This window comes from Centrocercus urophasianus, unplaced genomic scaffold (assembly GCF_019232065.1).
Source record: "Centrocercus urophasianus isolate 14NV4802_14NV808 unplaced genomic scaffold, USGS_Curo_1.0 seq_13, whole genome shotgun sequence".
NCBI classification, from domain to species: domain Eukaryota; kingdom Metazoa; phylum Chordata; class Aves; order Galliformes; family Phasianidae; genus Centrocercus; species Centrocercus urophasianus.
Window position 1 is genome coordinate 851,282 of NW_024884475.1, and position 27,821 is coordinate 879,102.

The 27,821-nt window shown below is 53.6% G+C and overlaps 1 protein-coding gene across 8 annotated transcripts; it reads right to left on the reverse strand.

Moving 5' to 3' along the window:
• Positions 1–999: 999 nt before the first annotated feature.
• On the reverse strand, positions 1,000–27,568 carry RAB11FIP5 (RAB11 family interacting protein 5). 8 transcript variants are annotated; one of them, XM_042812164.1, is made up of 6 exons: positions 27,186–27,568; positions 18,618–19,057; positions 16,951–17,656; positions 10,221–11,870; positions 5,391–5,580; positions 1,000–4,772 (listed from the first exon to the last, which is right to left on the reverse strand). In XM_042812164.1, the coding sequence occupies exons 1-6, from the start codon at positions 27,566–27,568 to the stop codon at positions 4,563–4,565; spliced, it is 3,579 nt and encodes a 1,192-aa protein (XP_042668098.1). In that variant the 3' UTR covers positions 1,000–4,562. The 8 variants fall into 8 exon arrangements, 7 of the variants coding, with proteins under 7 accessions (XP_042668098.1, XP_042668097.1, XP_042668096.1 ...); XM_042812163.1 differs by having other exon boundaries at positions 5,397–5,580; positions 10,221–12,137; XM_042812162.1 differs by having other exon boundaries at positions 10,221–12,137.
• Between the last annotated feature and the right edge of the window lie 253 nt (positions 27,569–27,821).

Sequence of the window (27,821 nt, forward strand, 5' to 3'; positions counted from 1 at the left end):
TCCGTGCGCTCCGCCATCTGCAGAACCCCATCTAACCTCATCATTCCAGGCTGCCTTTACTCAGCACAGCCTTTCAGGGGTCGCAGCTCATTGCCCTGACCCTGCACAGCGCCGTGCTGAGCATTTCCTCGGCTCCCAGGGCTAACATGATCCCTGGACAGGTGCTGAGCTACATAACGGCTTGTGGTCTGGCAGGAGGAAAAACAAACTGGGATTAGAGCTAACACAACTCTCCTGTCACTGACAGCAAAGTCATTTACCGAAGCTTAAGGGGAGTTAATTTATTTTTTTTTTTCCTGAAGGAAAAGGCATGAATGAAGAAAAAAAAAAAAAGAAAAAAAAGCAGACTTTGAGAAGGCAAACAGCTGAGTGATAAAACAGGTGGGTGGGATTAGGGCAGAGAAGCTAGAGGCAAAGGTCTGGGCTGCGGATCAGCCCTCTGCCAAGCAAAGAAACATAAGCACCCAGTACCCCAGAGCAGTGGGTAAAAGCATGGCGCAAAGCCGTGCTGCCTCCCTGTGCACCGAGGCTCTGAGCTGTGCGGTGCCTCCGATGCAACGTGAGCTCACTTTTCTCCCCCAGCACCACACGGTCAGGGGCTCTGTCCTCTCCTCAGCTGCTGTTTTCCCCACAAATCCTCAGGAATGCAATCACAACTTTCCTGCTCACACTACCAAAGGACCAAGCCAGGAGCAAACAGTGGAGCTGCAGACCTGAACCCCCAGGGCAGCTCTGTGGCACACGCAAGAAAGCTTGCAGGGGCTCACACCCCTCAGCTCACGCAGGGGCAATATTCAGAGATGAACTCAAGCTCATCCTGCAGCAACAACACCCCCCAGAACCCCCGCGTGGCAGCGGGTGCTTTGGGACTAATAATGGTATGTATCAGCGTGGAGAAGTTGGGCACCGTCATCCTCCTTCAGAAAATAAACAGATAAATGTCACTCACTGTCCAAGTGCTATCAGCACAGACGCTGTTGTCAATAAATCAGAAGTATCTAGGAACAGCTTGAACAACTTTTATTTTTTTTTTTTTTAAAGTGCTTAAAATGTAAATAACAAGCTCTCTTTATAAACATTAGTTGCAAACTATTAAAACATGAAACACACAGAACCCACCTCCCGCGTACGCGAAGTACAGGGAATCAACAACTCCAAAACCCCCAAACACTGAGCTCTCTGGTTTTGGGGTGGTTTTCCACCCCACGTTTATGACACAGCTGTTCCTTCACAGACAAGGCATATGGCTGGGTCTACATCACACTTCGGCATCCACATCCCTTCAGGTTTGTTCCAGTTTAAGGATATACCTCAGCTGCTCTTCTGTCCCATCTTTTTGGGACAGAAGAGGCAGCAAAGACAAAAATCAATCACTTGGCCAGAGTTCTTTAACAGCAAGAAAGCCAGTTGCGGGCTGACAACAAAAGCAGAGCAGATGAGAGCAACAGTGCCCTGCAGAAAACCCAAACAGTCTGAACGTGGAAAGAGAAGGACAGAAAAGGGTGGAAAAGGCAAAAGACAGAATTATTGCTGTGGCTGTGTTTAAAACAGAACCCACCAAAAGCTGCTGCTGGCCCAGGCAGCTTCCTTCACATCCTTCTGTCTGCTCATTCTGCACAGAGCAGTGCAGCTCTGGGTGCTGCCCTGCACAGAGAGCAGTGCTGCTCACCTCCCTTTGGAAGATAATCACTAAGCATGGATTTGGAACGTAACTGGACAACATTTCCCCCAGTTATTCTTCAAAGCAGCTAAGTCCTCTGGTTACACACTCTGGCTACAGCACTGTGAGTGGTGTAAAACGCTTGCTTTACCGCAGAGAATAAAAACTGGGGAGGGTGGGGAGAGGAACATTCTCAGAGTAGTGAGGTGGAGAAACAAAGAAAAGGCAAAAGCACCTTTCAGATGCCTTCTCCTAAACATTTATAGGTACCTCTGGACTTCCAAACGCTCTGACAGACATGAAACGTGATAGCAGCCTTGGCTCCCCACCACTTGCTTCTCTCCATAGCCCCGTGAGCCGCAGGCGGCAGAAAGAAGCACGTATTGCTGAAGGGGTCCTGACACGGCCCTCTGGAGCTCTGAGATCAACTTCAAGATATAAAGTGCAAAACATTCAAGCTTTGGGAGAAGAGGCAGAGCCACCTAAGGCAGAGAGGGGCATACGGAGGCGGTTAGATGCAATGGAAGAGGAGGAGGAGAGATGGGGAGGTGTAGTGAGCTTGGCACTTGTGTGTGGGGAGCACCTGTAATGCCTGTCACTGAAACCCAAGGAAACAGCTGATTGTCAGGCAGCAGCGAGCCAGGATGGCCACTGCAGGACACACATCTCACACCAGAAATTGAAGTTCCTTTCATCTGAGACACACAGAGGGAGGAGGAACATAAAGATGCAGGTAGAGAGGTGCAAAACCCCAATTAGTTCCCTATTAGGGACAAGCACAGGTGGGAACTAATGGCTCATGGCTGCTATCTTCCAGGACAACAAATCCTCCTGTTAATACAACAGTCTGCAAGCTAGACATGACCGAATATTGTCACTAGCAGAGATGCCAAATCTCCTTTTAAGCTGATACCTCTTACTTTTGTCAGCCTCAGGCTTTGAGTGTGACCCAATAGTGCCTTTATCCAGCTGCATCTGGTCTTGTAATATCTGCCACACCTTCCCTCATTATCACCTCCTCTATCTACATCTGCCATATCATGGAGCTCTCCACGCAGCACTTCTGTCAAAGACCAAAACAAATTTTGCCCATAGGGATGGGAAGGCTCTGCTGACTGCTTTAAAACATAGACTCACCTAGTTCAAATTAGCAGGCAAGCAGAACAGGAAGCTGGCCAAGCTGTGTCAGCTGAGAATTGAATTTCAGAGCCTTTTCTCATAGGGAACTGGCATTGTTCTATTGCAAAAGGCACAATTTCTCAGTCATGGTGTTAAGTTGAAGTAAGGAAGGAGAAAAGAACACAAAGGTTTAAAATAAATCCTGTAACTTTTGGATATCTGCAGCAGAGAGAAGATGCCCTACGTGCTGATACAGCTCAAGTCCCACACCAGCTGATCCTCTGCCTGCACGGGCACCTTCCAGCCAAAACACTGACACAAGGAGAGGTTTATATGCCCTCCCCCAGCACCTCCAAACCAGAAGCTGCGCTGTGCTGCAACGTGGCCGGGAGCAGCGCCCAGCAACCCCACACCAGCACCATCTATTACATCAAGCAACACAGAGGCCTTCATACAGTCACTCCAAGGTAGCAAGAAGCAGTCAACTCCCGAGAGAGCTGGCCTAGCATTTCTAAGGGTGGGCCCAAGCTGCCAGAGACCTGATGCTGGCGTGAGGTGTGATACAATTAATTTTAGCTGTTCTGGCACTAATACTGACTTGAAAGTGATCCACGCTGATTACTGGATTGCTAGCTTTCACAGAATGTGGTTTGCATTTGTGTTTGGTGGATGTCTGACCTAATGGGACATCATGCATAGAGGTGGCTGGGCAGCCAGACATCCTTCTTTGCACACTAGCTTCGGTCTGTATGGCGCTTTCCTGTTGCATTGATAATGACAACACAAAGTCAACTACAGGGGGCTGCCAGTGGAAAGCAATTCTTGCCGGTGCAGAAAAGAGGAAGTATAATACTGATCAGAAAATCCAGCTGTGGTTTCTGCATACAGGAGTATCCCAGGCACAGCCCACCTGGTGATGGGTTGGGTGCCGTGCAAGATCTCCTGCAGCACTGATGGTGCACAAACCATCACCGGCCCTTCTCTACGAGTTCAGTTTCGGGCTGGGTCTCTAAGGCAGCGTCACAACCCTGCCTGCATGCAGAGAAGGAACCAGCACAGCTCACAATCAGGCAGTGATGTTGGCTTGAGTCTTTGCAGCCTCTGACTGCAGCACTGTGGCTTTGTGTACTGCCTCTTACTGCACCGGGTACTGACACAAAGAGGAGTCAGCTGTTCAGAGCCTTCCTTTGTGGGTGCAACATACGGGGCAGGAAGGGAAGGAGGCATCCAGCAGCAGCCCCTTCCCCAGCTGCCCTGCTGAGCAGACTTACTGGACAGTAACGTGCTGGTAGACTCCTACTGAATTTAGGCATCCCCGATTTTGTCAGCCAGTTTAACGCTGCCCATCAGCCAGAGCACACCATTTCAGAGAAGAGCCTGTGGAAGAGTGTAGGCAGAAGAGCAGCAGTAGCAGGATGAAGACAAGGGCGAGGTGCCTGGTTTCCAGCTCCCAGATGTTCATGGACCACTTAAAGCATTGGTATTGGATGAGTGCCTGAGAAGATGCTACTTGGTTATGACAGGAACCTCAGGAAGCATCTGCTTCCTGAGGAAGGCTCTGCTCCTCCCCATAGGGTGGATGACAGCCCACCACCCTACAGTTCCCTGGAGCCAGAGCTGGAATAAGCTTAGGTTGGGAAGGAGCAGATAACCATTCCTGCTTATCTCTGCGAACAGAAGCCACTGGAGAAGCCCTCTTTAAGAGGAGGGGGGAGTGCAGGGATGTTTGCAGCGTGTTTACTGGAAGTGCTTTAGGCAAGTGATGCTGGTCTCTGCCTGGAGGTTACTTGGTCTTGGCTTCCCCCAGCGGGATCTGGAGGAGCGTGGGAGACTGCTCCATGATGCGCACCAGCAGCTGGTCAATGTAGTTCTCCAGTTCCTGGATGTGCTCCTCCTTCTTACTCAGCTCCTTCTCTCTCTGCAGTAGGAGCTGGATGAGTTCATCGTGGGTCAAATGATAATACTTGGCTGATTGGTCCAACACGTTGGGATCCTGCAGCAGAAACCAAGGAGAACGTTCAGCAAGTCGAATGAAAAGCACTGCTCCCTTCACTCCTGTCAGCATTTGCAAGGTGCAGCAATGCACCAAATACCAAAGCATTCAGTGCTTACTACATCTGTTGCCTCCAAATCCCACCTGATAAACCCAGAACATCCTGCATTACAAAGCAGCTTTCCCACGTGGCCACTTCGTTGCACAAAAACCTGGGAGAGGGAACAACTGTCCAGACATGCAGCCACTGCAGCCTGGATGCACTCCATGGAGCTAGAGGTGACCACAGAGCCCTCCCACAAAGTAGATTAATAAACAGGGTCTCCCCAAAAACCATTTCACCAAATCTCAACAGCTGAAAGCTAAAGGCACAGAGACAACAGAACCCACTGGCCTGCCATAACAAGACCTGCCATTAGCTGCTTACCCAGTCCTCCAGCCAAGATGACAGGGAAAGAATGGAATTAAGTGCTAAAAGATCCCTCAGGATGAAAGCCCTGGGGAGCTTGGTCACCCTATGGCAAGACCCCATCCCACATCCTCCACCACCATTTTGTCTCCACCTCCAACCTCACGAGCAGGTGGGAAGCCAGCCCTCACCCAGCAATTGGCTCCTACCTTTACCTTCTTTGGGTCTGTTTTCTCCAGGTGTGACGAGGGGGCCACAGGCTGAACGCTGCCCGTGGTGACTGTTTTCAGCTTCTCCAGGCCATTGCTCAGCGCTGTGGTCAAGCTGGATTTGTTCTGCTGCTTCTTCTCACTGGAGACCTCCTGCACTGCAGCACTGATGGGTTTCACCGGGTGAGGACTGAGGAGAACAAGGTTGGATAATTAATGCCCTGCTAAGCTTTAAAGCAATTGGCTGTCCCTATGGCTTTTAGGGGTTTGGGACCCACTTATCAAATTCAGTCAGCTTCACGTAGTTAAATTGTGTTTGCATTGCTCAAAAACTGCTTTCTCCACAGAGAGAAGAAACAACGCCTTGCACGGTAACCAGCCAGAGATGGGATCTGCACAGTCACAGTACCTCAACCAAGCACGTGTCCAAGGGGCTCAAAAGCCCCATACACATGCTGTGCTGCTCAGGCCACGCCAAGAGTGCTGTGGGTCGAAACTCCTGGCTGCCAGGAGTGCTTTTCAGCATGATGGAAAGAGAAGTGACCTGATGCTACCTTCCTGCAGGAGCTGCATGCTGTACTGAAAGACCTTAAAATGCGATCAAGATCTCCACGAAGCCTCGACGCTCATCAGGTGCAGCGGGCACCCTGGGAAGGCTTCTCGTGCAGAACCACTGCAGGGGAAAGAGATGCTGTGCTCACAGGAGCTCAGCTCTGAAGAAAAAAAGGCAAGCACAGCCTCTATTCACACTCAAGGACTTCAGGAATCAGTGGAAGGAAGAACACTCACTTGATCCATGAGCTGCCATCCAGGCTGACAGATCTCTCTAAAGCCCAGCTTGTGCTGTAACCACGTGTCCGCAGTTCCTAAAGCAGAGCAGTGGCTCTGAGCCCCACTCCAAGCTGACCGGACAGAGGTAGAAGCACTGCATACAGCATCAGCTGGATGGCCCAAGTCCAAGGCTGGCATCCTTGTGCCTTGCTAGCAGTGACAGATGAGGATGTGCAACCTCCCCATCATGCGGGCAGGGAGAAGTTTTCTTCATATCTAAAACAACAATGCCTCTCTCCTGCTTCCCTTTTCAGAGAGGACAGCAGTACCAACCAGCTCCGATACCCTGCGCAGGAGGCACCCAGATGCACAAAGTCCAGATGGATGCGCTGAGACACCGAACCTCCTTCCATCCACCAGCTGATGGCTGCCAACTTGAAAGCAGAATTAATCGCTCACACCAGCAGACTGCTCAATCCACCACTGTGCCTCCAAGTGACCGTAGATCTACGATGAAAATTCATGCCTTTGAGATGAAACATCTCCCAGATGAAGGAGGCACAGCCCTGGCACTTCTCCTTCCACCCATCTCCTGAGCAAACCTTGCTGTGTCACAGCACTGCTCCCAGTGATGCTCCCAAGGTGACTGCTGAGTGTAGTAAAAATCAGGGGGGAATTTCTCTACAGCAGCTTAGGAATTAAGTCCTTTTATCTTCCTATTAAAATGCTTCTCACAGACAGCAAGGCAACAAAGGGCAAATGCAGGGCAGATGCAGCACGCAGCACCTGGGGGCCAGCCCTGCTTGCAGAAGGGCCTTACAGAAGGAAAGGGGATGAACTATCCCCAGTCTATTTCTGGATGTGGCAAACCACTCTCTGACACTGAGCTCTCCACAAGAACTACATTCAAATTGCAAAGACTGGCACACGATTTCACCTAAAACCTCATTTTGAGACAAAGACAATTCTGCTGCCCTCTCACTGCGCATGGCAGTGATATGACCTCAGGACCAGCACTGCTCCCAACCCTGCCACATAAACCCACCACAGTTCATCACACACCAGCTCCTTCTTTATCTGATGGAGGAGAACAACACTTCTGTCCCAGCTAAACCTTTTAGCCTGCTCTAGGTTTGAAGCCTTCCTTTTTTCCTTCCACTTCTTTCATGCCAAATCTTTTCCTACGTGCCACTGGCTGTTCTAGCAGGAGATGCATCTAGCAAAGTGCCGTCATGGGGACCAGAAAAATGGCCCTTCCACATAGAATCATAGAATCATAAGGTTGGAAATGACCTACAAGATCATCCACTCCAGCTGTCCTCCCATCACCACTGCCACCACAAGCACTAAACCAGATCTTGTAGCTCCTCATCCAGACGCCTCCTGAACGCTGCCAGGGACGGCGACTCCACCACCTCCCCTGGGCAGCCATTGCAGTGCCTGAGCACCCCCTGAGAGAAACAGTTCTTCCTTATGTCTAACCTAAACCTCCTCTGGTACAACTTGCAGTCATTTCCTCGGGTCCTGTTCGTTGCCTAGGAGAAGAGGCCAAACCCCTCCTCATCACAGCCTCCCTTTAGGAAGTTGTGGAATGCAGTGAGGTCTCCCCTGAGCCTCCTCTTCTCTACACTGAACAATCCCAGCTCCCTCAGCGGCTCCTCATAAGGTTTGTGCTCCTGACCCTCACCAGTTTCACTGCCCTTTTCAGGGCACATTCCAGGGCCTCAATGTCTTTTTTGCAGTGAGGAGCCCAAAACTGAACACAGCACTTGAGGTGCAGCCTCGCCAGAGCTGAGTACAGGGGATGCTCACCTCCCTGCTCTGCTGGCCACGCTATTTCTAATGCAGGCCAGGATGCCGTTGGCCCTCTCGGCCACCTGGGCTCACTGTGGGCTCATGTTCACAGCTGAGCATCAACCAACACCCCCAGGTCCTTTTCTTCTTCACCTTGCCTCTATGCCCCCATGACAATTACTGGCACCTCCCCAAGAGGCTCAGGTTGGATATTAGGAAAAATATCTTCTCCAAAAAAGCGGTCAGGCACTGACACAGCTGCAAGGGAGTGAAGGGGGGGGGGTCACCATCCCTGGGGGTGTCCCAGAACTGTGGGGATGTGGCACTGAGGGACGTGGTTATGGGCACCGTGGGATGGACTGGGGTTGGACTTGGGATCTTAGAGGTCTTTTCCAACCTTAGGGATCTTATGATTTCATGATTCAGTGCCTTCCACAGATACAACAGTAACTCTTCCAAGGTCCTTGAATCCCAGCAGCAGGTATCCAAAGCAACCACATTTCACACGTAGAGGAACCAGAGCAGAGATGTTCCAGGACTTGTCAGACATGTCACACGACAAAGGCCAGCACTTAAGTGATGACCAGCTCTTAGATCCAAGCCCACTTCCTTCCCACAAGCCAGCCAGGCCTTGGGTGGATGCACAGTCCAAAAGTAGGCATGGTGGTGACAGGCTGACAGTTGGACTTGGTCATCCTAGAGGTCTTTTCCAACCTTTAATGATTCTATGACTCTACTTACAGAGAATCCTGGGATTACACTCTGCTCGTTGCCTAATTTTACCCTTTGGGATAGCAGGACACTTCTCTTTCCATGAAACATTAACAATGATCTGGCTATCTGCAGATTTTGACCAAGGTTATCTGTCAGAGAATGAATAACCCAGTTAAGAAGGATTAAAAAACCTGACTCAGTAAAAGGAATCAGAGTACACAGAGTTACCACACGCCATGCCCTAAACACTGCTTCTTTGCTTCACTGCATTCCTACAGCAAAAGATGGACCTGGAAGGAGGAAATAAACCTTTCTTTCTTCTGACCCACCACCATAACGTTTCCTTGCCATCACCCTGGAGGTGAAGTCCCAGGGGCACCTTGGCAGAATGGAATGGAGAATGGCGTTTTGACACCGCCCTGGTGAAACTTTTGGCTACAGAGAGAAGAAAGTTTTTAGTACCTGGTGGTTGTTGAAAAAACAAAGAAAGAAACCAAAGCTGAATTAATGAAAAGGGAAGGGAATAGCTGTGCACATGCCACGAGGGGACTCACGAGAGCATTAACAGCTGGAAGCTCTCCTGGCAGCCATGGAAGAGGCACCTATTTTGCAAGCACAGGGAAGATGATGCAGCCAAAGTTTAGCACTGGATGCAATTTTGTCACGGCTGGGTTCTCCCTGGGGCAGATCTTGGATGTGTCAAACCTTTTACCCTCATTTAGAGTTAAGAGGGGACACCAGTGGCTCTTCCCCACTGTGATCCAAGAGAGCCAAGGCTTCCAGCTGCCCAGGCAGGACTCTCAGGGAGCACAGTTACCATTCAGCATGGGAAGGTGAGGAGAGGACCTTCGGCACAGTGCAGAGCATCCTCCTCAGAGCCAGCACGGCCAGAGCTGAGGTCCCTGATCAGAGCAGAAGGGAGACAGGGTTAAGCCTCTACCAAATACACACCCTTCACACCTTCCCCGGAGCGCTCACCTGGTCGTCTGCTGGAAAAAGGGCTTCTCAGCTGGCTGTGTCTCCCTGGGCAAAACCACGAGTGCTGAAGCTTGTGTGTCACCGGACTGCGGCAAAGGGCAGGGCTGGGCTGCGGCATGGCTGGTCACGGCAGGGGAGGGGAAATCAAACTGCTCGGGGTTAGTCACAGCCGCGGGGAAAGGGGTGGAGAAGGCCAAGGGCTGGCTGTCATGCAGGGAAGGATTGCCTAGCGGGTCCCCTGGGGGGTTAGTGGGCTGGAAGCCTTGTTGAAGGGCTTCCCCATGGAGCTGGGGGGAGCTGAAGCCCTGAGCGAACCTTTCAGGCAGCACAGCCTGGACGGGAAGGGTGCTTGCTGGCTTTTCCACAAAGGGATTTGCGGGGGCAATAGGGCTGACTGCCAGAGCAAAGGGATTGCCTGGGCTTGCAGCATCCTGCTCGCTCCTCTCCTCCGTTCTATCTGGCTTCCAGAACTCCGCCTTCTTGAAGTCTATCCCTGCAGGCGGCCAGCCCTGCTCTGCCCGATGGGGACAGCCCACCGCCGGCCCCTCACCCTGGTCCTGCTCCGGCGCTAACCTGTGCGGGCGGCCCAATGCCTCCTGCTCCTCCAGTGCAGTCCAGAAGGTCTCGGGTTGGCCTGAGTCCGGCCTGGGCGACACACCAAGCTCCTCAGGGCATTCCTCCTGCTCTGGGGCTATTGATGGCTCTGCGCTGAGGCTGAGCTGTGACACAGGAGACAAAGCCGGCTGACTCCAGCTCCCTGCAGCACCCGATGGGGTGAGCTCATCCACGGAGAACCTGGAGGGACAGGTCTCAAAGTGTTCGGCCGCATCTGTCCCATTCATCTCCAGTGGCTCTTCTCCTAAAGCGTCCCCTCCGGCCTCCACGTCAGCAGCATCCTCACGCACAGCCATGTGAGGTGCTGGGACAGCTGTGTCACCGCTCGGATGGCTCCGTGGTTGCTCCCGGCCCTCCTCACCTTCCTGCTGCTCCTCCCCACCTCGCTGCCTTGCCGTTGTGTCACTAGCATTGTTCTCATCCTCCCCTCTGCCACACACGGCCGCAAACCACCGCGGAGGTTTGGGAGGTGGCATGACCTCCTCCTTCCCTCGCACACCCGTCCACATTGTGAGGACAGCATCAGAGCCCATCTTCACATGGCCCTCGCCAGCTTCCAGCCGCATGCTGGCCTGCAGCCGGTACACCGAGCTCCTGATGTCAAACATCTCCCCGCCATCATCCCGCAGCTCCTTCCCCACACCTGGAGCCACGGGGAAGCACCCTGCTGCCATGTCCTGCAGTACCCGTGGGGGTACAGCAGCCACATTGCTGCCCGATATTGTTTCTGCTGTGTTTTCAGAGCTGAAGGTGCTTCGGGGAAGGACATGAGGAGTACTTTTTGTTTCAAAGGTGCCCTCGCCGTGGAAGGGCCGCTGCCCAAACACGCTGCCCTGGCCAATGCTCTGGGTGCTCTCAGAAGGATCGGGCGCAGTTTCGGTGGCAATGGTCATCCAGCCATTCTCCCCTACACTCGAGGTTTCCTCCTCATTACTGTCCCGCTCCTCCCCAGCACAATTATCAGCACCCAGCAGGGTGGAAGCCTCCTTTTCCCCTGGATTTCCAGACGACAGCGAGGCGGCCCAAACCATCGGCGTGCTGCTCTTCCTCCTCCTCGCCGCCGACCCTGCGGACACGGGGCTCAGCACATCCTCTATCACAGTCGCTTCCTGGGTTGTGCTCACCAGGTTTGCCCCAACATCCAAACCAGAGAAATTCGTCCAAGATCGCAGCGCTGGGGGCATTTCGCTGCTGATTTGCGGCTCGGCCTTTTCAAAGCGCTTTGTCCCCTCCTCGGGATCTGGTTCAGCTGACCGTTCCGTGGGGCTGGCGGCATCGGGATCGTCGATGAAAGCCATGCCCTCCGCCGCCACCGAAGCAAAGAAGTCCTCCTTCTTCGGTTCTGGTCTGAGCCTGCTGGTGGCAAAGGCATCGAAGGTCTCATCCCACTCTGAGAGGGGAGGAGGAGAGGCGGCGGGTTCCTCATCTGGAGGAGGAGGAGGGTCTGCATGGGACGGAGGAGTGGTTTCGGGCACGGGGACACCAACGCTTTTGGCTGGAGATTCTCCCTCCGGATCTTTAAGTCTTAGGGAGGCAGAGGGACTGCAATCCTCAGAGGAACACAAGCTCCCAGCGACCTCTGTTGAAGCATGCGGCTCAGACGGGAAACTAGAGAAAAAGTGAGTAGGTGAAGGAGAATTTAGTACCTGGTCAGCGAGGAGGTCCTCAAAGAAGGGATTGCTCTGCAGGGAGTTGAGGAATGGGTTGGTAGGGGACAAGCATCCGGGCTGACTGTCTCCGGTAGCAGGAGGGAGGTTAGGGCTCAGCATGCGAGCAAGATGGGCTACAGCAGCAGCAGGGAACCGGGCAGGGGAGCGGGAAGGAAAATGAGAAGGAGCATCTGAGCTGGTTTCTACCTGAGGAGACACTTCCAGGCTGTGGAGGGAAGACAAAACAGTCCTCCTGGTTAATGCTGTGACAGTGCTGTAAGCATACACCACACACACCACAAACGCTTTGATTCAAAGCAATGCAATGATAGATACATACTCGTCTCTCTTGTTAGGCAGAGCAATGATTATGGAGTCAATGCATGGAAAGGGCATGCACTACAAAAAGGAAAGGGCAGCCCTTCTCCAACTGTCCTCCAAACTTCCCCTTTCTGCCTTAGCAAGCCCTAAGCCTCAGGAGTCTGAGAGGTTTCTCTACCTCCTGCAGCCCAAGGACTTGGTTCAGTTCTGTGAGTTTCCCTGCATGTGAGGAGCAGCTGGGGTAAGAACACCCAAGAGTGAGCCTTCCAAATCTCTGGATATCAGCCCCCTCCTGCAGATGTCTCCTCACCTTGCCCCAGGCTGGGCTCCAGTCCTTCGCTGCTTTTCCAAGAGGGACCACATTTACCTGTCTTTCTTTTGTGACCTTCTCTGCCAATGCCTGTTGCCAGACCAGGGCTGGCCATCTTACCATCGAATAACCAGGTTGGAAGGGAACCACAAGGACCACCAACCCCTGGCTCTACACAGCACCACCCAAACCCTATGGCTGAGAGCAGTATCCCAATGCTCCCTGAGCTCCAGCCGTGACCACCACCGTCTGGGTCAGACCCCTTCCCTAATACCCAACTCCAATAGCAGCATTCCCTCCCCCTGAACCTCCTCCCCATGACTTACCCCTGCCAGCTCTGGATCATGCTTCACTTCATGGCAGGGCTTCAGAGAGACCCCACTTTAGCTTGGAGAAATGCAGACACCGATATGCCCAGTGCTGGCTGATCAAAGCTGAGCTCAGAACAAATGAAGCAATTGCTTTGCCAACACGTACAGGGAGTGAGCAGCCCTCAGGCTCCAGCCTGCTTGACCCAAGTTGGAAGGGATCACAGGCAGCACCACCAGAAGATCATGGCCAACGGCAAAGCTGCATGGACTATTTTTGCTTGTTATTACAGATGGTTTTGTCACAAAAAGATTTTTAAAGTATTTTAAAGCACAAAAATGCCACCTTGAGGCAAACATTAACAAACACCATCATCCACCTACAGCTGTGTCAGTTTTGTGCTCAGACAGCATTTGAAGGGCGTTTGTCTGTCTGCTGGCACGCAACAAACCAACTCCTACACCTTTCCATCTTTCCCATGACTCTCACAGTGATTTTGGGAGCTGCTGCCCCAGCTTAGGAATTTGTTATGTAGACCCTAAGCCACAAACAAGACCTCGAGGCGACGCTGGGCAGCACACAATCCTGACCTACTCCTGTTTGCTCCTTGCTCATGCTCACATTAATGGTTCAGTCCAGATTAAGAACCCTCATCCATCATTCTGCTTAACCAGTGTTTAGAAGGAGCAACCCACAGCTGATCCAAGCAGCCCTGCTGCCTTCTAGCATGAAGTCTCTACAGGGCATTAATCAGCTTGAGGCTCCTAATGAGCGCTCACCGCTAACAACCTTGACAGCTGCCAGAAGTCTGGCTGGAGAAATTCCTACCCTAGCCCACCAGATCCCCACCTGCACAGGTGGAGGAGGAGCTCCACAGTCTCTCCAAGCCCACGCTGGGCCCATTGGTACATGGGGACGTCCCATTTGGCAGCCTGCAGCTGTCCCCCAGCCTACACACGGATGCCAGCACCCAGCAAAGCAGGCTGAGCTGTGCCTCGGGGCACAAGAGGTGTGAGCATCCATCCCTAGCTGGAGGAAGCAAAGCAGAAGGGACGCAGCTTCTGGCTGCGGTGCAGGAGAACTGCAGCACCTCCATGTTGGCAGTGACACCATCCTGTAAGGCGCCGGCCTGAAGGCACAAAAGCAGAGCTCACGTCCTTCTTGATTTTAATCACCTGGCTTGATTCTCCAACCCAACCTCTGTCCTCGGGGTGAGCATCCCCTCCTGTTTAGCACCCCTGCCCTCCCCCCCCACAAACCCACCCCCCTCAAATCCCACTGCTTCATTCCCCCAGGGATGCTGGAAGCGCTCAGCGAAGGGGCTGAGGACGTTGTGCTCCTCTAGAGGGAAACCTCCGCTTGGATGGAGGATCTCTGCTGCAATGAAATGCTGACTCACCCTCCTCCTCCTCCTCCTCCTCCCAGATCCCTGCACGCAGCTCCGCCAGCCAAAATAAATAGCGGGTACCTTCCTGCCCTCATTTATTTTGCTGGCAGCACTTCACAGGCGCATTTTAGCCTCCCAGCAGAATGACGACAAAAGGGAAAAGAAAAAAAATAAAAAATAAAAAATATGACTGAGCAACTGCCTGATGGAAAGTCGCCTGGAAACAGCCTGTTTGATGTGGGAGGATCGAATCCGCAGCACACCGAGGTGAAGAGCTGGGGCTGATGGAAAATCCCACCCCTGCGTCCTAGGAGAGGTGGATGGGAAGACATCAGGCCAGGATTTCCGTGGATAATTCAGGCATCCTATGTAAGGTCCTTCCTGGGGGACTCCAGCATGGCAGGATTTGGGGCTGGGAAGAGATGAGCATTGCAACCCAGGACATGTTTGTATGAGGTGGGAGGCTGGGAGGGCCTGGAGGTGATGTGCAAGTGGAGCTTTTCAATAGGAAATGCACAGGTCGGGTTCTTATCCTAGAAGGAACCACACTGTTTTCCATCTGTCCTCACCTCTGTCATGCACACAGCTGTCCCCTCATCCTGAACAAGATGGGGACAGGCCCTACTTTATATGGATTTGCCTCCCAAACCATACAGATAACAATAACGAAAAGAAGGCAGGTTGGATGGGGCCCTGGGCAGCCTGGTCTGGTATTAAACGTGGAGGTTGGTGGCCCTGCCTGTGGTAGAGGGGTTGGAGCTTCATGGTCCCTGAGGTCCCTTCCAACCCAAGCCATTCTGTGAGAAGCAGAGGTAGGATGTGGGTACCAGGTGCAACAAGCAGGCACAGGTGCTATAAGAGCCATTCTTCACCCTTGCAAGGGCAACCCTAATGGCTCCCAAGATGGATTTTAGTTTTCAGCCTCACTGCTGGCCACACAGGACCAGCAACAACCACAGCAGGCAACAGTTTTATGCTTTCCTCCCCTGAAAGCAATGACAGAAGGAAAAGGCTTTAGCCTTGGAAGGGCTTTAACATGCAAACAGGCTCTTTTCTGCCTCTTGCCAAGCATGAGATGCAGCCCCATTTTATCATCCCAACTCACGCCGGAGGCAGCAGGACCTGCGGTGCTCTGATAACATTGTAGGAAAGCCTGAAAATATGGGAAGGGATTGTTTTCGCCCCAGGCCTTGCCTCAAATAAGCCTGCTGAGCTTCTTCCTTGCACACAACCCTTGAGCATGTCACCTGAAGCACAGCAAACCCCACAGAGCCTTTCCTTCAGGTCTCCAAGAGCAGACAGCACCCACCTCCCGCTCCCACCACGAATTCGGAGCTGCTCTGCTCTACAAAGCAAAGGTTAATCCATCCTCAGACTCAGAAGTTATGCGGGTAAATGAGTAGCAGCCTTGCTTCTCCTCCAGATGATAAGCAGATAAGCGCTGCTGGCTTTTCAGCAGCACGCTTGGGAGGGAATATGCATCTGATTATTGAGATACAGATTTCAGCCATCGAGATGCAATCAACCTCTCAACAGCTTCGAGCTGAATCGGTCTGTGAGGTCTCCCGGTGTAAGGAAGGAGAATGAAGTAAAAGAAGTACGAGTTCTTCACGATCAGAATGAGAAATGATGTTGGAATCGCTGGTTTGAAGGAGCTCAAGATCCACAAGATCCTAAAAAAATCACAGAATCCCATAGAATTGAATGATCAAGAAAGAAAGTTCCAAAAAGAGGAACTAATGGGCATCCACCTCCCAGCCTGGGCCAAGAGCTGAGCCAACAGCTTCTGCAGTGCTGCCCAAAGGTGCTCATCCACTGCTACACCAAATCCCACAGCGCTGGGGCTTAATGCTCCCCATCAGAGACTTCTCCTTATGTCTCATTTCAGTCTCCCTCGTTACACTTTCAGCTCATTACTCCCCATCTTAAAATTGCCAAGTGCAATTAAAGCCCATTCAGACTTCAGAAGATCCCAGAAGGATCCCCTGGGAATCTCTTCCTTCCAGAATGTATTGTTTCAAAGGAAATCCTATCCTGAGCACCAAAACACACAGCTGGTGGCTCATCCAGGCTTCTCCTTACAAGGCAGAAGAGCTGTATGGAGAAGCCTGCAAAGAGGCATCCAAAAAGCAGAGCCTAAGCAAACCTTGGGTACTCTGACGACCCTGAATCTTTGTGGGTGAAGGCAGTGACTCTGTTGGCTCACATCTGAGCACTTTACCAGCAGCAGAGCTCACACACGGATCCCATTACGTAGAAGAAGCCTGAAAGACCTCTTCGTTAAAGAAGGCTTAGGCTGAATGAAAATCCTTCTGCTTCATAAATTAGGTTAAAGTCAGCCCAGATGAGGAAATCCCTACAACAAAAGAACCTTCTGGATCCAGGCAGACTGCTGGCTCTTACAGCCTCGTGTTCTCCCTCTCCCTGAGCAATGAAACCCTGCACTGCGCTCCTGGTGAGTGCCTGCATCGCAGCACAGCCCATTCCCACTGCACACCAAGGCACGTGGAGCTGCACCTCTGCACAGGGATACACCTCCCCTTCACAAGCCATGGTTAAGGATAAGCACAGTGGGTTTGGGAGGATCCAGGATGAAGCACCCTCCCTTTTACAAGTGCAGGGTCGAGGAGGCATTTCCCCTGCTCTCATCTCATCTGGGCAGCACTGGGCAGCTGGAGAACAGCTGGGTGCCCACAGCCCCATTTCACTGACCTGGGTTTCTGGGGGGAGTCTTTGGGCTCCTTGGAACCAAACCAGCCTCCAGCCTTGCTCCTGTCATCTCCCACTGCTGCAGGGCCGTGCGAGGCTCCGGTTTTCTCCCCCTGGCCCCTGCTCCCCGCATCACTCTTGTGGAACAGCCCGCCCTTTGTTTTCTTCTCTTCTTTCCTCATTTCCTCGGGTTGCTTCTCCTTCGTCACCTCTGCAGAGAAGACCATGGGTGCTGCCACCTGGGTCGGCTTGTTCTCCAGGCGGCTGTTTTCTTCCATCCTGGCTCTGCCCAGGTGGTTGCTGAGGGTCACGGCTTTGGTGGACACCTTGAGCTCTTCCTGCAAAACCAAGCTGGGAGGAGAGGGGATGAATCTCATCTCGTCCCTTTGCTGCGTCCTCTCCAAGCTGCCGGCCCCCCAGGGCACCTCGTGGGGGTCGGCGTGGATCGGGATGAAGCCAAAACCCTCCTCTGGCCTTTTGGGGACAGGCAGCGGAGTGGAGCCCTGCGGGGTGGGCACGGGGCTCCTCAGGGTGGGCTCATCACTGTACACGTGGCTCCCATTGATGCAGAGGGAGGAGCGGGACACGGGATCTGTCTTTGGCTTCAGGCTGTGGATTGCTTTCGGCTCCAGGACAGGGCTGACCTGGGAGACGTCGTCACTGAACGCTCTCTTGTGGGTCAGCTTCGGAGAAGGTAAAAAGTCCTTCACTGCAGGGAGAAAGCACAAGGCTGGGTGAGGCCAGCTGTGTAATGGGCACAGCAAGCTTCACCTACTAAAAAACACTGATGAGAGCTGCAGAATTACACCAGCTTTTCCCCTCCCAGGCTCTACTCAACTATAATTAAATTAAGAGGGAGATAAAGCACAGGTCATAAAGCATGCGGCTCTACAAGGCCGTACATCTCCCCAAGCACATCTCTTCAAGATCCAGAAAGCAGTAAGGTGAAAACCACTGTCAGAGAGGGTCTGAGGGCTACAATGAACGCAGGGATCTGGCCAAAAGAAGCCGAAAATCACAGACAGGCCCTTGGGCTGCTGTGTGGTGCAGTAAGGAAGGTCCGTGCCATTCCTCCCTCTTCTCTCTCCTGATGAAGTTTTCAGCACATCCCAGTGCTCGGTACCCTGGGACTCCCGCCCCATCCGGGAATTGGCAGTCTCCAGCCAATTAAACCATGTAATGATAGATTTTGTTTTCAAGGGACGGCGAGAATTAATTCTTGACAAGAGCCTTTTTTGTTTGCAAATCATCGCTCTGCCAGCGCCAAGAGCTGGGATTGCTTTAATCACCAGCAAGCGGTCCCTGCTCCAGCTCTGCCCCTGCCCCAGCTCTGCCCCTGAGCCGGAGGCGGCTCATTAGGCACAAGGAGCTGCTCTTTGCCACCTGCTCTTGTAGAGCAGAGGAGAAACAGCCCCAAGTCACCCCTACACCCCACAGTGGTGCAAAGCAGCCAAGCAGGGCTGTCTGCACGCAGCCTTGGCATTCAAAGCCAAATCTTGGATGTTTTCCCCCCCGTTCTTGGCAGGCAGGCAGATCTCAGAGGGTTCGTGTAGGACACCGCCTCTTAGGTAAGCAATCAGTGAAGAAATTTGCAAGAGAGCCCCCACAACCCCTTCAAAAAACAGAAAAGAAAGGTCAAACGGGTGGGATTAACGCCACCATCCTCTTACCGGAGCGCTCCGTGGACAGACTGCTGTGTCTGCTGGGGGACCTGGTTACCTCGGGGCCGCTGGTGGCCATGCCCAGGCTGGCTGATGAGACGGTGCTGTCGGATCCCAGCGAGGTGTTGGACTGCGTTAGGGACGACTTGCGCAGCTTGTTCTTCAGGAAGAAGCCCTTCACTTTGGACTTCTTGCCGCCGACGTCGTAATCGTCCTCCATGTCGAGCGCGCCCACGCTGCTGGGGATGATGGCAGAGGCCGACTCCAGGTCGTACTTCTTCTTGCCCTTCATCTTGTCCTTCAGCTTGCCGAAGGGTGACCGCGGTTTGTCCTTCATGGACAGGTCGAACATGCTGGCCGTGAGGTTGTTGCGTGTGAACTGGATGCTCACCTGGATCTCACCACGTTCCTTCTCCTTCTTGCCGGGCTTGGAGTGCAGCTTGTGCCACCTGAAGACAGAGAAAAGATGAGGAGAGGGCTCTCCATCAGTGCTTTGTGATGGGTTTTGCAATATTTGAGAGTCGGTGAGTCAGAATCCATCCTCTCATATGGGAGTCTGCACTGTCATAGCAAAGGAGCTCAATAGTTGGATATTAGGAAATATTTGATTTCAGGTTAATTGGAAACATTTTCTTCTCAGGCATTGGAACAGGCTGCTCAGGGAGCTGGAGGAGTCAGCATCCCTGGAGGTGGATGGCACTCAGGGACATAGCTGGTGAGCACTGTGGGGATGGACTGATGATTGGACTTGATGAACTTAGAGGCCATTTCCAACCCTCATGAATCCATGGTATTCATTAAAACAACGATTCCAGTGATGGCAGAGGATCACAGAATCACACAACGGTCGGGTTGGAAGGGACTCCAAAGCCCCACAGCCCCACTCCTGCCATGGACTGAGTGCCCCCACCAGATCAGGCTGCCCATGGTCCCATCCACAGCCTTGGGCACCTCCAGGGACCCACAACTCAAAGGGCACCCGGGCACAGAGCCGTGCTGCAGGATGGCAGAGGGCTGTTGCCTGTTGCTAGCTGAAACAAATGGTGCAAACGAAAGCAAGAAACACCCAGAGGAACTCATTTCTACATTCCACTTCCCTAATTCCCCACAGCAGCAGGTTCAGACGGGGCAGCACAGCGCTGGGCCAGAAGGGAAGCATCTCTTCCTGAAATAACCGCCTCGCACCGCGGACCCAGCACCCTTCCCTTCACAGGATAGGATGAGCTCCCTGGGGCCCCAGATAACAGCACTGTAAATTATCAGCAGGCTGCAAAACAACATGGAGACCTGCTTGGTCTAAGCCAAGATTTCCACCCAGAATGTCAGAGCAGCGCAGGGTGAGACAGCTCCGATGGCCCCAACACCCAGCCTGGGGATCTGCAACAACAACAGGAGCAGGAAGGCATTTTTAGAGGTGTTCTAATAATTTCCAACTGATTTCCCAACCACTAAAAAATCCCTGCCGTGTTTTAGGCTGTTAAAAGAGTTTGCTTAGAAGAGCAAAGTCACCAGAAAGGAAAAAACAAGGGGAGGAAAATGTGAAGCGTTGGAGACGGGTGTAACCCTGCTGAAATCATAGGAGCGAGGAGGAAATCCAAACCACGTCCTCAATTCCCCATTCAGGAGCCACTGAGGAGCGCCCATGACTTTGCTGGGCACAGGCTTTGAGCCCATTCTGTCCACTCTCATAAATGGGGAACAATTCTCAGCACCCAAGCGTTAGGCTTGAAAAAAAAAAATCAGAGAATGGTTTGAGTTGGAAGGGACCTCAAAGATTTCCTGGTTCCAGGAATGCAGGAAGATAAGGAAAAAGCAGATTTGTGGCTGACTCCTGGAATGGGAGAAAACTTCACGAGCAGGTTTCGTATCTGACATCATCACCCCATGGGGAAAACAGAGAGGGAGAACTTGGGATGAATTAACATGGGGAAAGGCATCTGAGGATGATGAGATGTAAAACCCCATCTCACATGGACACGCTCACAGCATCCCCCACTTACCACACCGCACTCATTACAATTAATTTGGCTGCTCGGTAATGATGCCTTCAAATGAACAAGCTCTAAACCTGCTCTGCTTCTAAAAGTGTCCATTCCAGAACAGCCTCTGCCCAGGCTGGCACCGGATGAAGGAGCTGCGTGGGGTTCCCAGCACCCAACAGGTCAGGACTGCACCCCAAAAAGGGAGATGTGCTATTTTTAGGCAGGGCTCAAAGTTCAGGAGATGAGTATTTGGGTGGATCACGTCTCTCCACGTCTCATGGCTGCTGTTCTTTTCATTTAAATCAATTCCAGTGAAGCTACAAATGCACCCAGAGCAGGATCGGGATGGGTTTAAAGAAGAACACAAGCTGCTGATGGGCCTGTTTGCTCTTATGCCCACCCCAAGAGGGATTTCATAGAATCGTCACGGTTGGAAAAGACCTCCAAGATTTGCAGAGGGGAGGAGGAGTTGTGGATGCTCCATCCCTGGAGGGACTCAAGGCCAGGCTGGATGGGCTTTGGGCACCTGGTCCATGGGAGGAGTCCCTGCCCATAGTTGGAACTGGATGGGCTTTAAGGTCCCCAACCCAACCCATGCTGTGATTCTACACTGAGGGAGCTGGGATGGCTCAGTCTGGAGAAGAGGAGGCTCAGAGGGGACCTCAGAGCTCCCTGGAAGGAGGTGAATGGCTTCATCCTTGCACAAGGGGAGAGCCAGGCTGGGAATCAGGAAACATTTATTGTCCAGAAGAGCGGGCAGGCAGTGGCACAGCTGCCCAGGAGTGGTGAGGTCACCATCCTTGGAGGTGCTCCAGAACTGTGGGGCTGTGGCACTGAGGGTCAGAGGGCAAGGTGAGATGGGTTGGGGATCTCAGAGGCCTTCTCCAACCTTAACGATTCTATGCAAAATTAAAACGAGCATCCCAGTGGCTACAGAGACACCCAGCTCCAGTGGCATGCATGGGAGGAGGCAGCAGCCTGCCCAGCACAGGGCTGAGAGAGGAAATCACAAACAGAACTCCACGCAGATGCCCCACAAAGGGGAAACAGTTGGGGCCCCGCCGGGCTCTCGGGAAGCCAAACAAGCAAACACCAAACACCCATCAGCATCGCCCGTGTGCTCACATGGGTCCCCACCATCCAGCACGGCTAAAACCCCTTGCTTATGCAAAGGCTCTGCTCCACTCCCACTCACCTCCACCAAGAGACAAGGAGAGCTGCCAAAAGGCAGCAGGAGCACAGTGCTATTTTCTGCTGCTGCTGCTGAGATCGATGGGAGCGGAGCGCAAAGCGCTGCCGTGGCTCGAGGCCCCCGCAGGGCACGCGTTTCCCCCCCATCTGCTGGCAGAAAGTGCTGAGCAAAGGGAAAACACACCCTGGGGTGGAAATGGGAGCGGAGGAGACACGGAGCCGTCCCTTAATGCAAAGGCAAAGCTGACTGTGGAGAAGAGATCCCACAGAGCCCCGCGTCTCCTGTCCCTTCTGCACCCCCACCAGCACCAAACCACGCGCTGAGCCGAAGCGCCCAACCCATCGCCATCCCCTTGGGTACCTCCAGCAATGCCTTCCCAGTTTCTCTCCCAGACTGGACCCGGTGCTTTGCTAGCAGCAGGCTGCACAGAGCTTCCTGGGGTGCCGGAGCCACTCAGTAAGGCGCAGCTTTAGGGATGCACTTGGGGTTCACCTGGAATGAAGCTCCTGCCTGAGCTGCAGCTCGGAGCAAGGGACAGACAGAACCCTCTCCGCCTCTCATTTACTGCTGAATCACCCTGCAACAAGCTCAGCCCTGCTAATGAGAGGTCTTTAATTAGTGACAACTTCAACAGAGAGCCAGGGATGGGCAGGTGAGGAAGAGGAAACCCAGGGAAACCCCAAACGTCTGCAGAAAAAGACACCATTGGGGCCACAAGGGGAACGGCACAGAGGCATGGAGGAAGCTCCATATCAAGAAGAGAAGCAAAGGGTGGAAAACAGCACAGCCCCCCGGGCTCGCAGTCCGACCTTGTTTTGATGCAGCTTCCCCCACTGGTGCCGGGAAGCTTTTCTGCTGCGTCGGTTCCTTTGGTGTTGGTTTTGGACAGGCTGCTCTGCACGGCGATCCCCGTGAGCTGCTCAAAGCACAGCTTGAAAATAAACACGGGCTGAAGGAAGGAAGGGAACTCGGGAGACTGAATTCAGCCTGACAAACGGTCCTCTAAGAGGCCTCAAAGCTTCCACTCCAGCCCCGTGTCGGTGGGCTGAGGGTGCAGGGTGGCACGGAGGGGACAAAGACAGGAGCAAGGCAGGCTCAAGGGCTGGAGAAGAGCTATCAGCAGCACTGGCATGAGGACAACCACAGGCAGCTTCACTGCAAATCAGCTTAAAGAGATGAGATGAAAGGTTTTCCCCCATCAGAATCACAGAGGTTGATGAAGACTTCTAAGATCACCGACCCCAACCACCAACCCCTCACCACTGTGCCCACTAACCACATCCCTCAGTGTCACATTGACCCTAGGAAGAGGACGGGCGGGGAGATTCAAGGAGCTGTAAAATGGAGCATGAAACATTTATGAATGAAGAGAATAACAGCAAGAGACAGCAGAGCCCTCGTTAACTGCTTATGCTCCAGAGCTCCCACGGTTTGCAAATCCAAGCAGTAGATGAGCCAAAAAACCATTGTGCCCACGATCACCATACGCCCTGACCTGTTCTGCCAGCCTCAAATGCATAAAGAAAAGGAGAAAATGAGGCCCAGCTTGGTGGGATGCAAAGCATGGGTGACGGCACAGGGCTGCTCGGCAGGTTTCCCTGCTGCACTGGCTGAGCAGGAGGTGGAAACGGGTGCAGAGAAGAGCGTGATTTGCTGTAAATCCTCTTCTAAAGAGAAGGGCTGGCAGGGAGAACCATGCAACTCAAAGCACCCCAGGCTCAGGAACTGAGGGAGCAGCTCAGACGAGAAGAAACTCCAACCCCACATCCCTGCTGCAAAGACCTGATGAAGAAAGCCAACCCTCATGGTTGCTTGCACGTATCTCTAGGCTCCAACAAGACATGGGGAGCAACAAGAGACACCAGCAAAGGTTTTAAAGCTGCTTTCACTCAGCAGAAATGTGCAGGAAAGGATTTGAGGACTTTTTGGACTCCTCTTGCTTAGAAAACCCCATGCAACAGTGATACAGACCACAACCCACACCAGCAGAGCACTCAGTGATGGTGCCAAAGAACGTTTACGGTGTTTTCAGGGCCTCCTATGGGTTTTTCCTGTAGCTGCCAGGGGAAAACCATTGCTGGAGGCAGGGAGAGCTGTACAGATGAGTGCAAAGTGGAGGAAGGAGACTGTGCCTGCAGTTCTTTGGCTGTCAGGGGACAGAGGGACCTTGGGAGGGCCACCAAGAGTCCAGAGCCAACGTGCCAGTCTTCACCCAGGTTGGGGATTCCAACTACATCAATATCTTTAAAAAAAGAAAAGAAAACAAAACACAACCTGAGCTTGAAGAGAGCTCACACCCCAGCACCTGCAGCTCTAATGTGCTACATGGCCAACAGGGCTGGGTGTGGAAATGGAGGTGGGCAAAGAACATCCAGCCCAGAACAGAACAGGGCAATGAAGCTCCTAAATTTGCCAGGGAGATGGCAGGGTCACCGTCCCTGGAGGTGCTCCAGAACCATGGAGATGTGGCACTGAGGGATGTGGTCAGTGGGCACGGTGGGATGGATTGGGGGTTGGGCTTGGAGATCTTAGAGGCCTTCTCCAACCTTCTTGCTTCCCTGATCCTAAATCCAATCAGGGTGAGAAGGGGCAGCCTGGGTAGCACCCCAACCCAAGCAGTGGGGCACGAACCGCCCTCCTTCCATTGCCCTGAGGCATTTCAACACAGCACAGCACTTCCTGCGTTGGCCAAGCGACCGAGATGCAGCAACCCCTCAGAGAACCAAAACAAGGATTTCGTCACAGCCTGCCACACCTGAGCAGATCCCATTACCCTCGGCCAACCCAAGACCCCACTTTCACATTTCTCACCTCCCAGACCATCTTCAAGGCCAGGACCTACAGCTGGGGATGGACAGACTGCGATGGAGCCTCAGCGTGGATTTGGGGACTGTCCCTTGCCTCCAAGTGGGGTTGCCTTAAGGTCCCCATCTGTTGAGCAGCACACAGAACCACGGACAGAGGTGACAGACCCCATGCAGGTCTCTTTCATCACCCCAAATCCATCCCAAATTCACAGCAAGGTCCAACCTGCATTGGCTCGAGGGCTTTGACCAAAGACGTTGGCAACCAGAGGAAAGGTGGGTGCCACCCAGGCACAGAGAAAGGGCTGGAGGGGACCTGTTTGTCCAAAACGTGGATACAAATGATAAAAGCCAACTACTCCCCACGGAGAGCATCCCAACCTGCAGGCACCCACCAGCCAAAAATCCACACCATCACAGTCAACGCAGGAAAAGCTCAACAGGGTTAAAGCCATGACTTAAAAATAAAAGCACTGCAAGTCACGGCTGCTGCCGCATTGCCAACCCGAAGCTTTCTAGCTTGGGTTAAGCCCAAGGATACCAAAAAAGGCCAGGAGACACCCAAAAAGTCCACGAGAGCCCTCTTAGGCAAAACCAAGAGCTGACTTTTCCCCTCCCAGACAAACATGTTGCCATTCAGCTGATAAATGCTGCCAGACGCACCCAGCCTCGCTCCGTGACACGGGGCCAAGTTGGACGGCGCATTTTCCACTGAGCTGAAAACACGAAGAAAAAGCACTGCTGACAAAGTTTCCACCCAACAAAAATCAGCAGTGAAACGAGAGCAAGGTCACCACGCTGACAACCAAGGCCTGCTTTGTTGCTTTTTCTATTTTTGTATGATTTTTTTTCCTCCTCTCCTCTGGGCTGCGTTCAAGCTGGCAGCAGCTTTGTGCCTCCAAGCAAGGGATGCAGATGGGGCCCTGCAAACAAAGGGGTGCAAGAAAGACCCCCCCCTTAGCACCCAACCCAGAAGGACTGCAGCCCCAAAGCTGCAGCATTCCCCATTTTTGGGGATATCTGCCCAAATCCCAGCTGTGCCAATGTGGGATGCAGCCTGCGAGCTCCTCGCACCCCAAAACCCCGCAGCCACTCCCCACGCACAGCCTGGCTGCAGGGAGCCACGGTGCTGCTCTGCATTAGGGCAGAACTGAAGATCTGGAGCTCGTTTTCCAGCCAGGGTTAATAGAAATCAAAGCAAAATTAATGCTGGGGGGGGAACAGCCAAGTGGCAGCCCCCAGGGCTGTCCCCTCAATTCCCATTTTGGGGCTGGGAAGAGTGGGTTGCAGCTGGGAAGAAGTCAGGGGAAAGCATGCAATCCACAAACCCACGGCACAGCATTATGGGGGGACAGAGCCCACGGGGCCTTTTTTGGGGTACAGAGGGTCCCCGTGATGCCCTGTTCTCTGTGACACTCTTATTGGGGCCCATAAGGGCTCCACGATGCCCCATTCCTTGCAATACACTTCTGGGACCATGCATGGACCCTCTAAGACCTCCACCTTTTGCAACCCCCCTCATGGGACACACATGGACTTCACGACAGCCTTAGGAGGGCCCACATCAATGAACCCTGTGACACCCATCTCCTTTTAGGGGCAAGCAAGGACTCTGTGATGTCCTATTCCTTGTGAGGCCATGCGTGGACCCTGTGACCCCTCATCTCCCTTCCAGGAGCCCAAATGGACCCAATGACACTCAATCTTTAGCAACTCCCTTCCTGGAAGCACGAAGAGACCTCACACGGACCCAGTGACATCCTATTCCCCATGACACCCACTGGGGCTCTATGGCCCCCGTGACACCCTATATCCTACAAATGCCTTTTTGGGGCACAATGAGGCCCCATGGAACCCTACTCTTTGCGACACCCTTCTGGGGCCATACATAGACTCAATAACAACCCATCTCCTACAATTCCCCTCTTGGTGCACAAAGAGACCTCATGACATCTTATCCTCTCTGACAGCCTTACAAAGGCCCACACGAACCCCACAACACCTCATCTCCTTTTTTGGGGCAGAAAAGGACCTCACGATGCCATATTCCCTGTGACACCCTTCAGGGACCACGCATAGAGCCTGTGACACCCCACTTCCTACAAGTGCCCTTTTCTGGGCCCAGGTGAATCCCATGACAGCCCATCTCCTGCAATCCCCTCCTGGGGGTATGAAGAGACCCCTGCTTCCTATGACATCTTTATGAGGGCCCATGCAGACCCCACGACACCCCATACCCTTCCCGAGCCGCATAAGGGCTCCATTACGTCCCATTCTTTGTGATATCCAACGAACGGACCCCGTGACACCCCATCTCATACAAACACCTTCCCAGAGCACGGAATCCTATAGAACATCATAGAACCACAGGATCCTCAATGCCTCCAACCCCCTCTTGTGATCCACACAGACCCAACGACACCCTATTCCCAATGACAGCCCGACAGACGCCACATCCCGAGGCACACAATAACTCCACGACCCCCAATTCCCCGTGACAGCCTCACACAGACCCCCCCTCCCCCCCCCCCCCAGACACCCTCTCGGGGGCCCACGCGGAGCCCCTTTACGGCTCAGGGAGCCGCTCCGCCCCGCTCACCTCTCCTCGGCCGCCCTGCCCTGCAGCCCCGCAGCCCGCAGCGGTACCCGGGCCATGCCCAGAAAGCGGTCCATGCCCACCAGGGCGCGGTGCATAACGGTGAGCAGCAACGCGGCCTCAGCCCCGGGCTCGGTGGGCGGCAGCTCGAAGGCGCATTCCTCCTTCCATTCGGGGCAGCCGCCGCTTTTCTCGGCCACCGAAGTGCAGTACTTCTCTCGGCCCAGCTGGATGATGGTATACGCGTCGCTGCTGCCCGCTTTGCCCCCACCGCCGCCGCCCTTACAGCGCAGCCCCCGGGCCCGGACCACCGTCACCTGCACGTGGGTGGGCAGCCAAGCCGGGGGGCCGTCGGCGGGCAGCGCGGCGGCGCGGAGCAGCGCCATGGCCGGGAAGGGATAGAGAGCGGCCGGACTGGGCCGAGCCTCAAATCCGCACCGCTCCGCTGCGCTGCCGCAGCCGGGCCGCAACGCGACCGCCGCACGTCCCGTCCCGCCCCGCCCCGCCCCGCGGCAGCCACGCCCATAAAGCCACGCCCACCAAAACGCCTCTCCGAACTCCGCGCTCTTCACGGCCGCAACCATGCGGCCTCGTTCTAAAAGACCCCCATAAGCCACGCCCCCAGTGTAAAAAGCCACG

What these genes read in the sequence shown, in the direction of transcription:
- RAB11FIP5 (XM_042812162.1), bottom strand. Translation starts at nt 27,568, where the DNA reads ATGGCGCTGCTCCGCGCCGCCGCGCTGCCCGCCGACGGCCCCCCGGCT. An exon ending in GGCAGGGCGGCCGAGGAGAG is followed by an intron (nt 19,058 to 27,185) that starts GTGAGCGGGGCG and finishes CTCTGTCTTCAG; the next exon opens with GTGGCACAAGCTGCACTCCA. An exon ending in CAGACCCAAAGAAGGTAAAG is followed by an intron (nt 4,773 to 5,390) that starts GTAGGAGCCAAT and finishes TTTCTGCTGCAG; the next exon opens with GATCCCAACGTGTTGGACCA.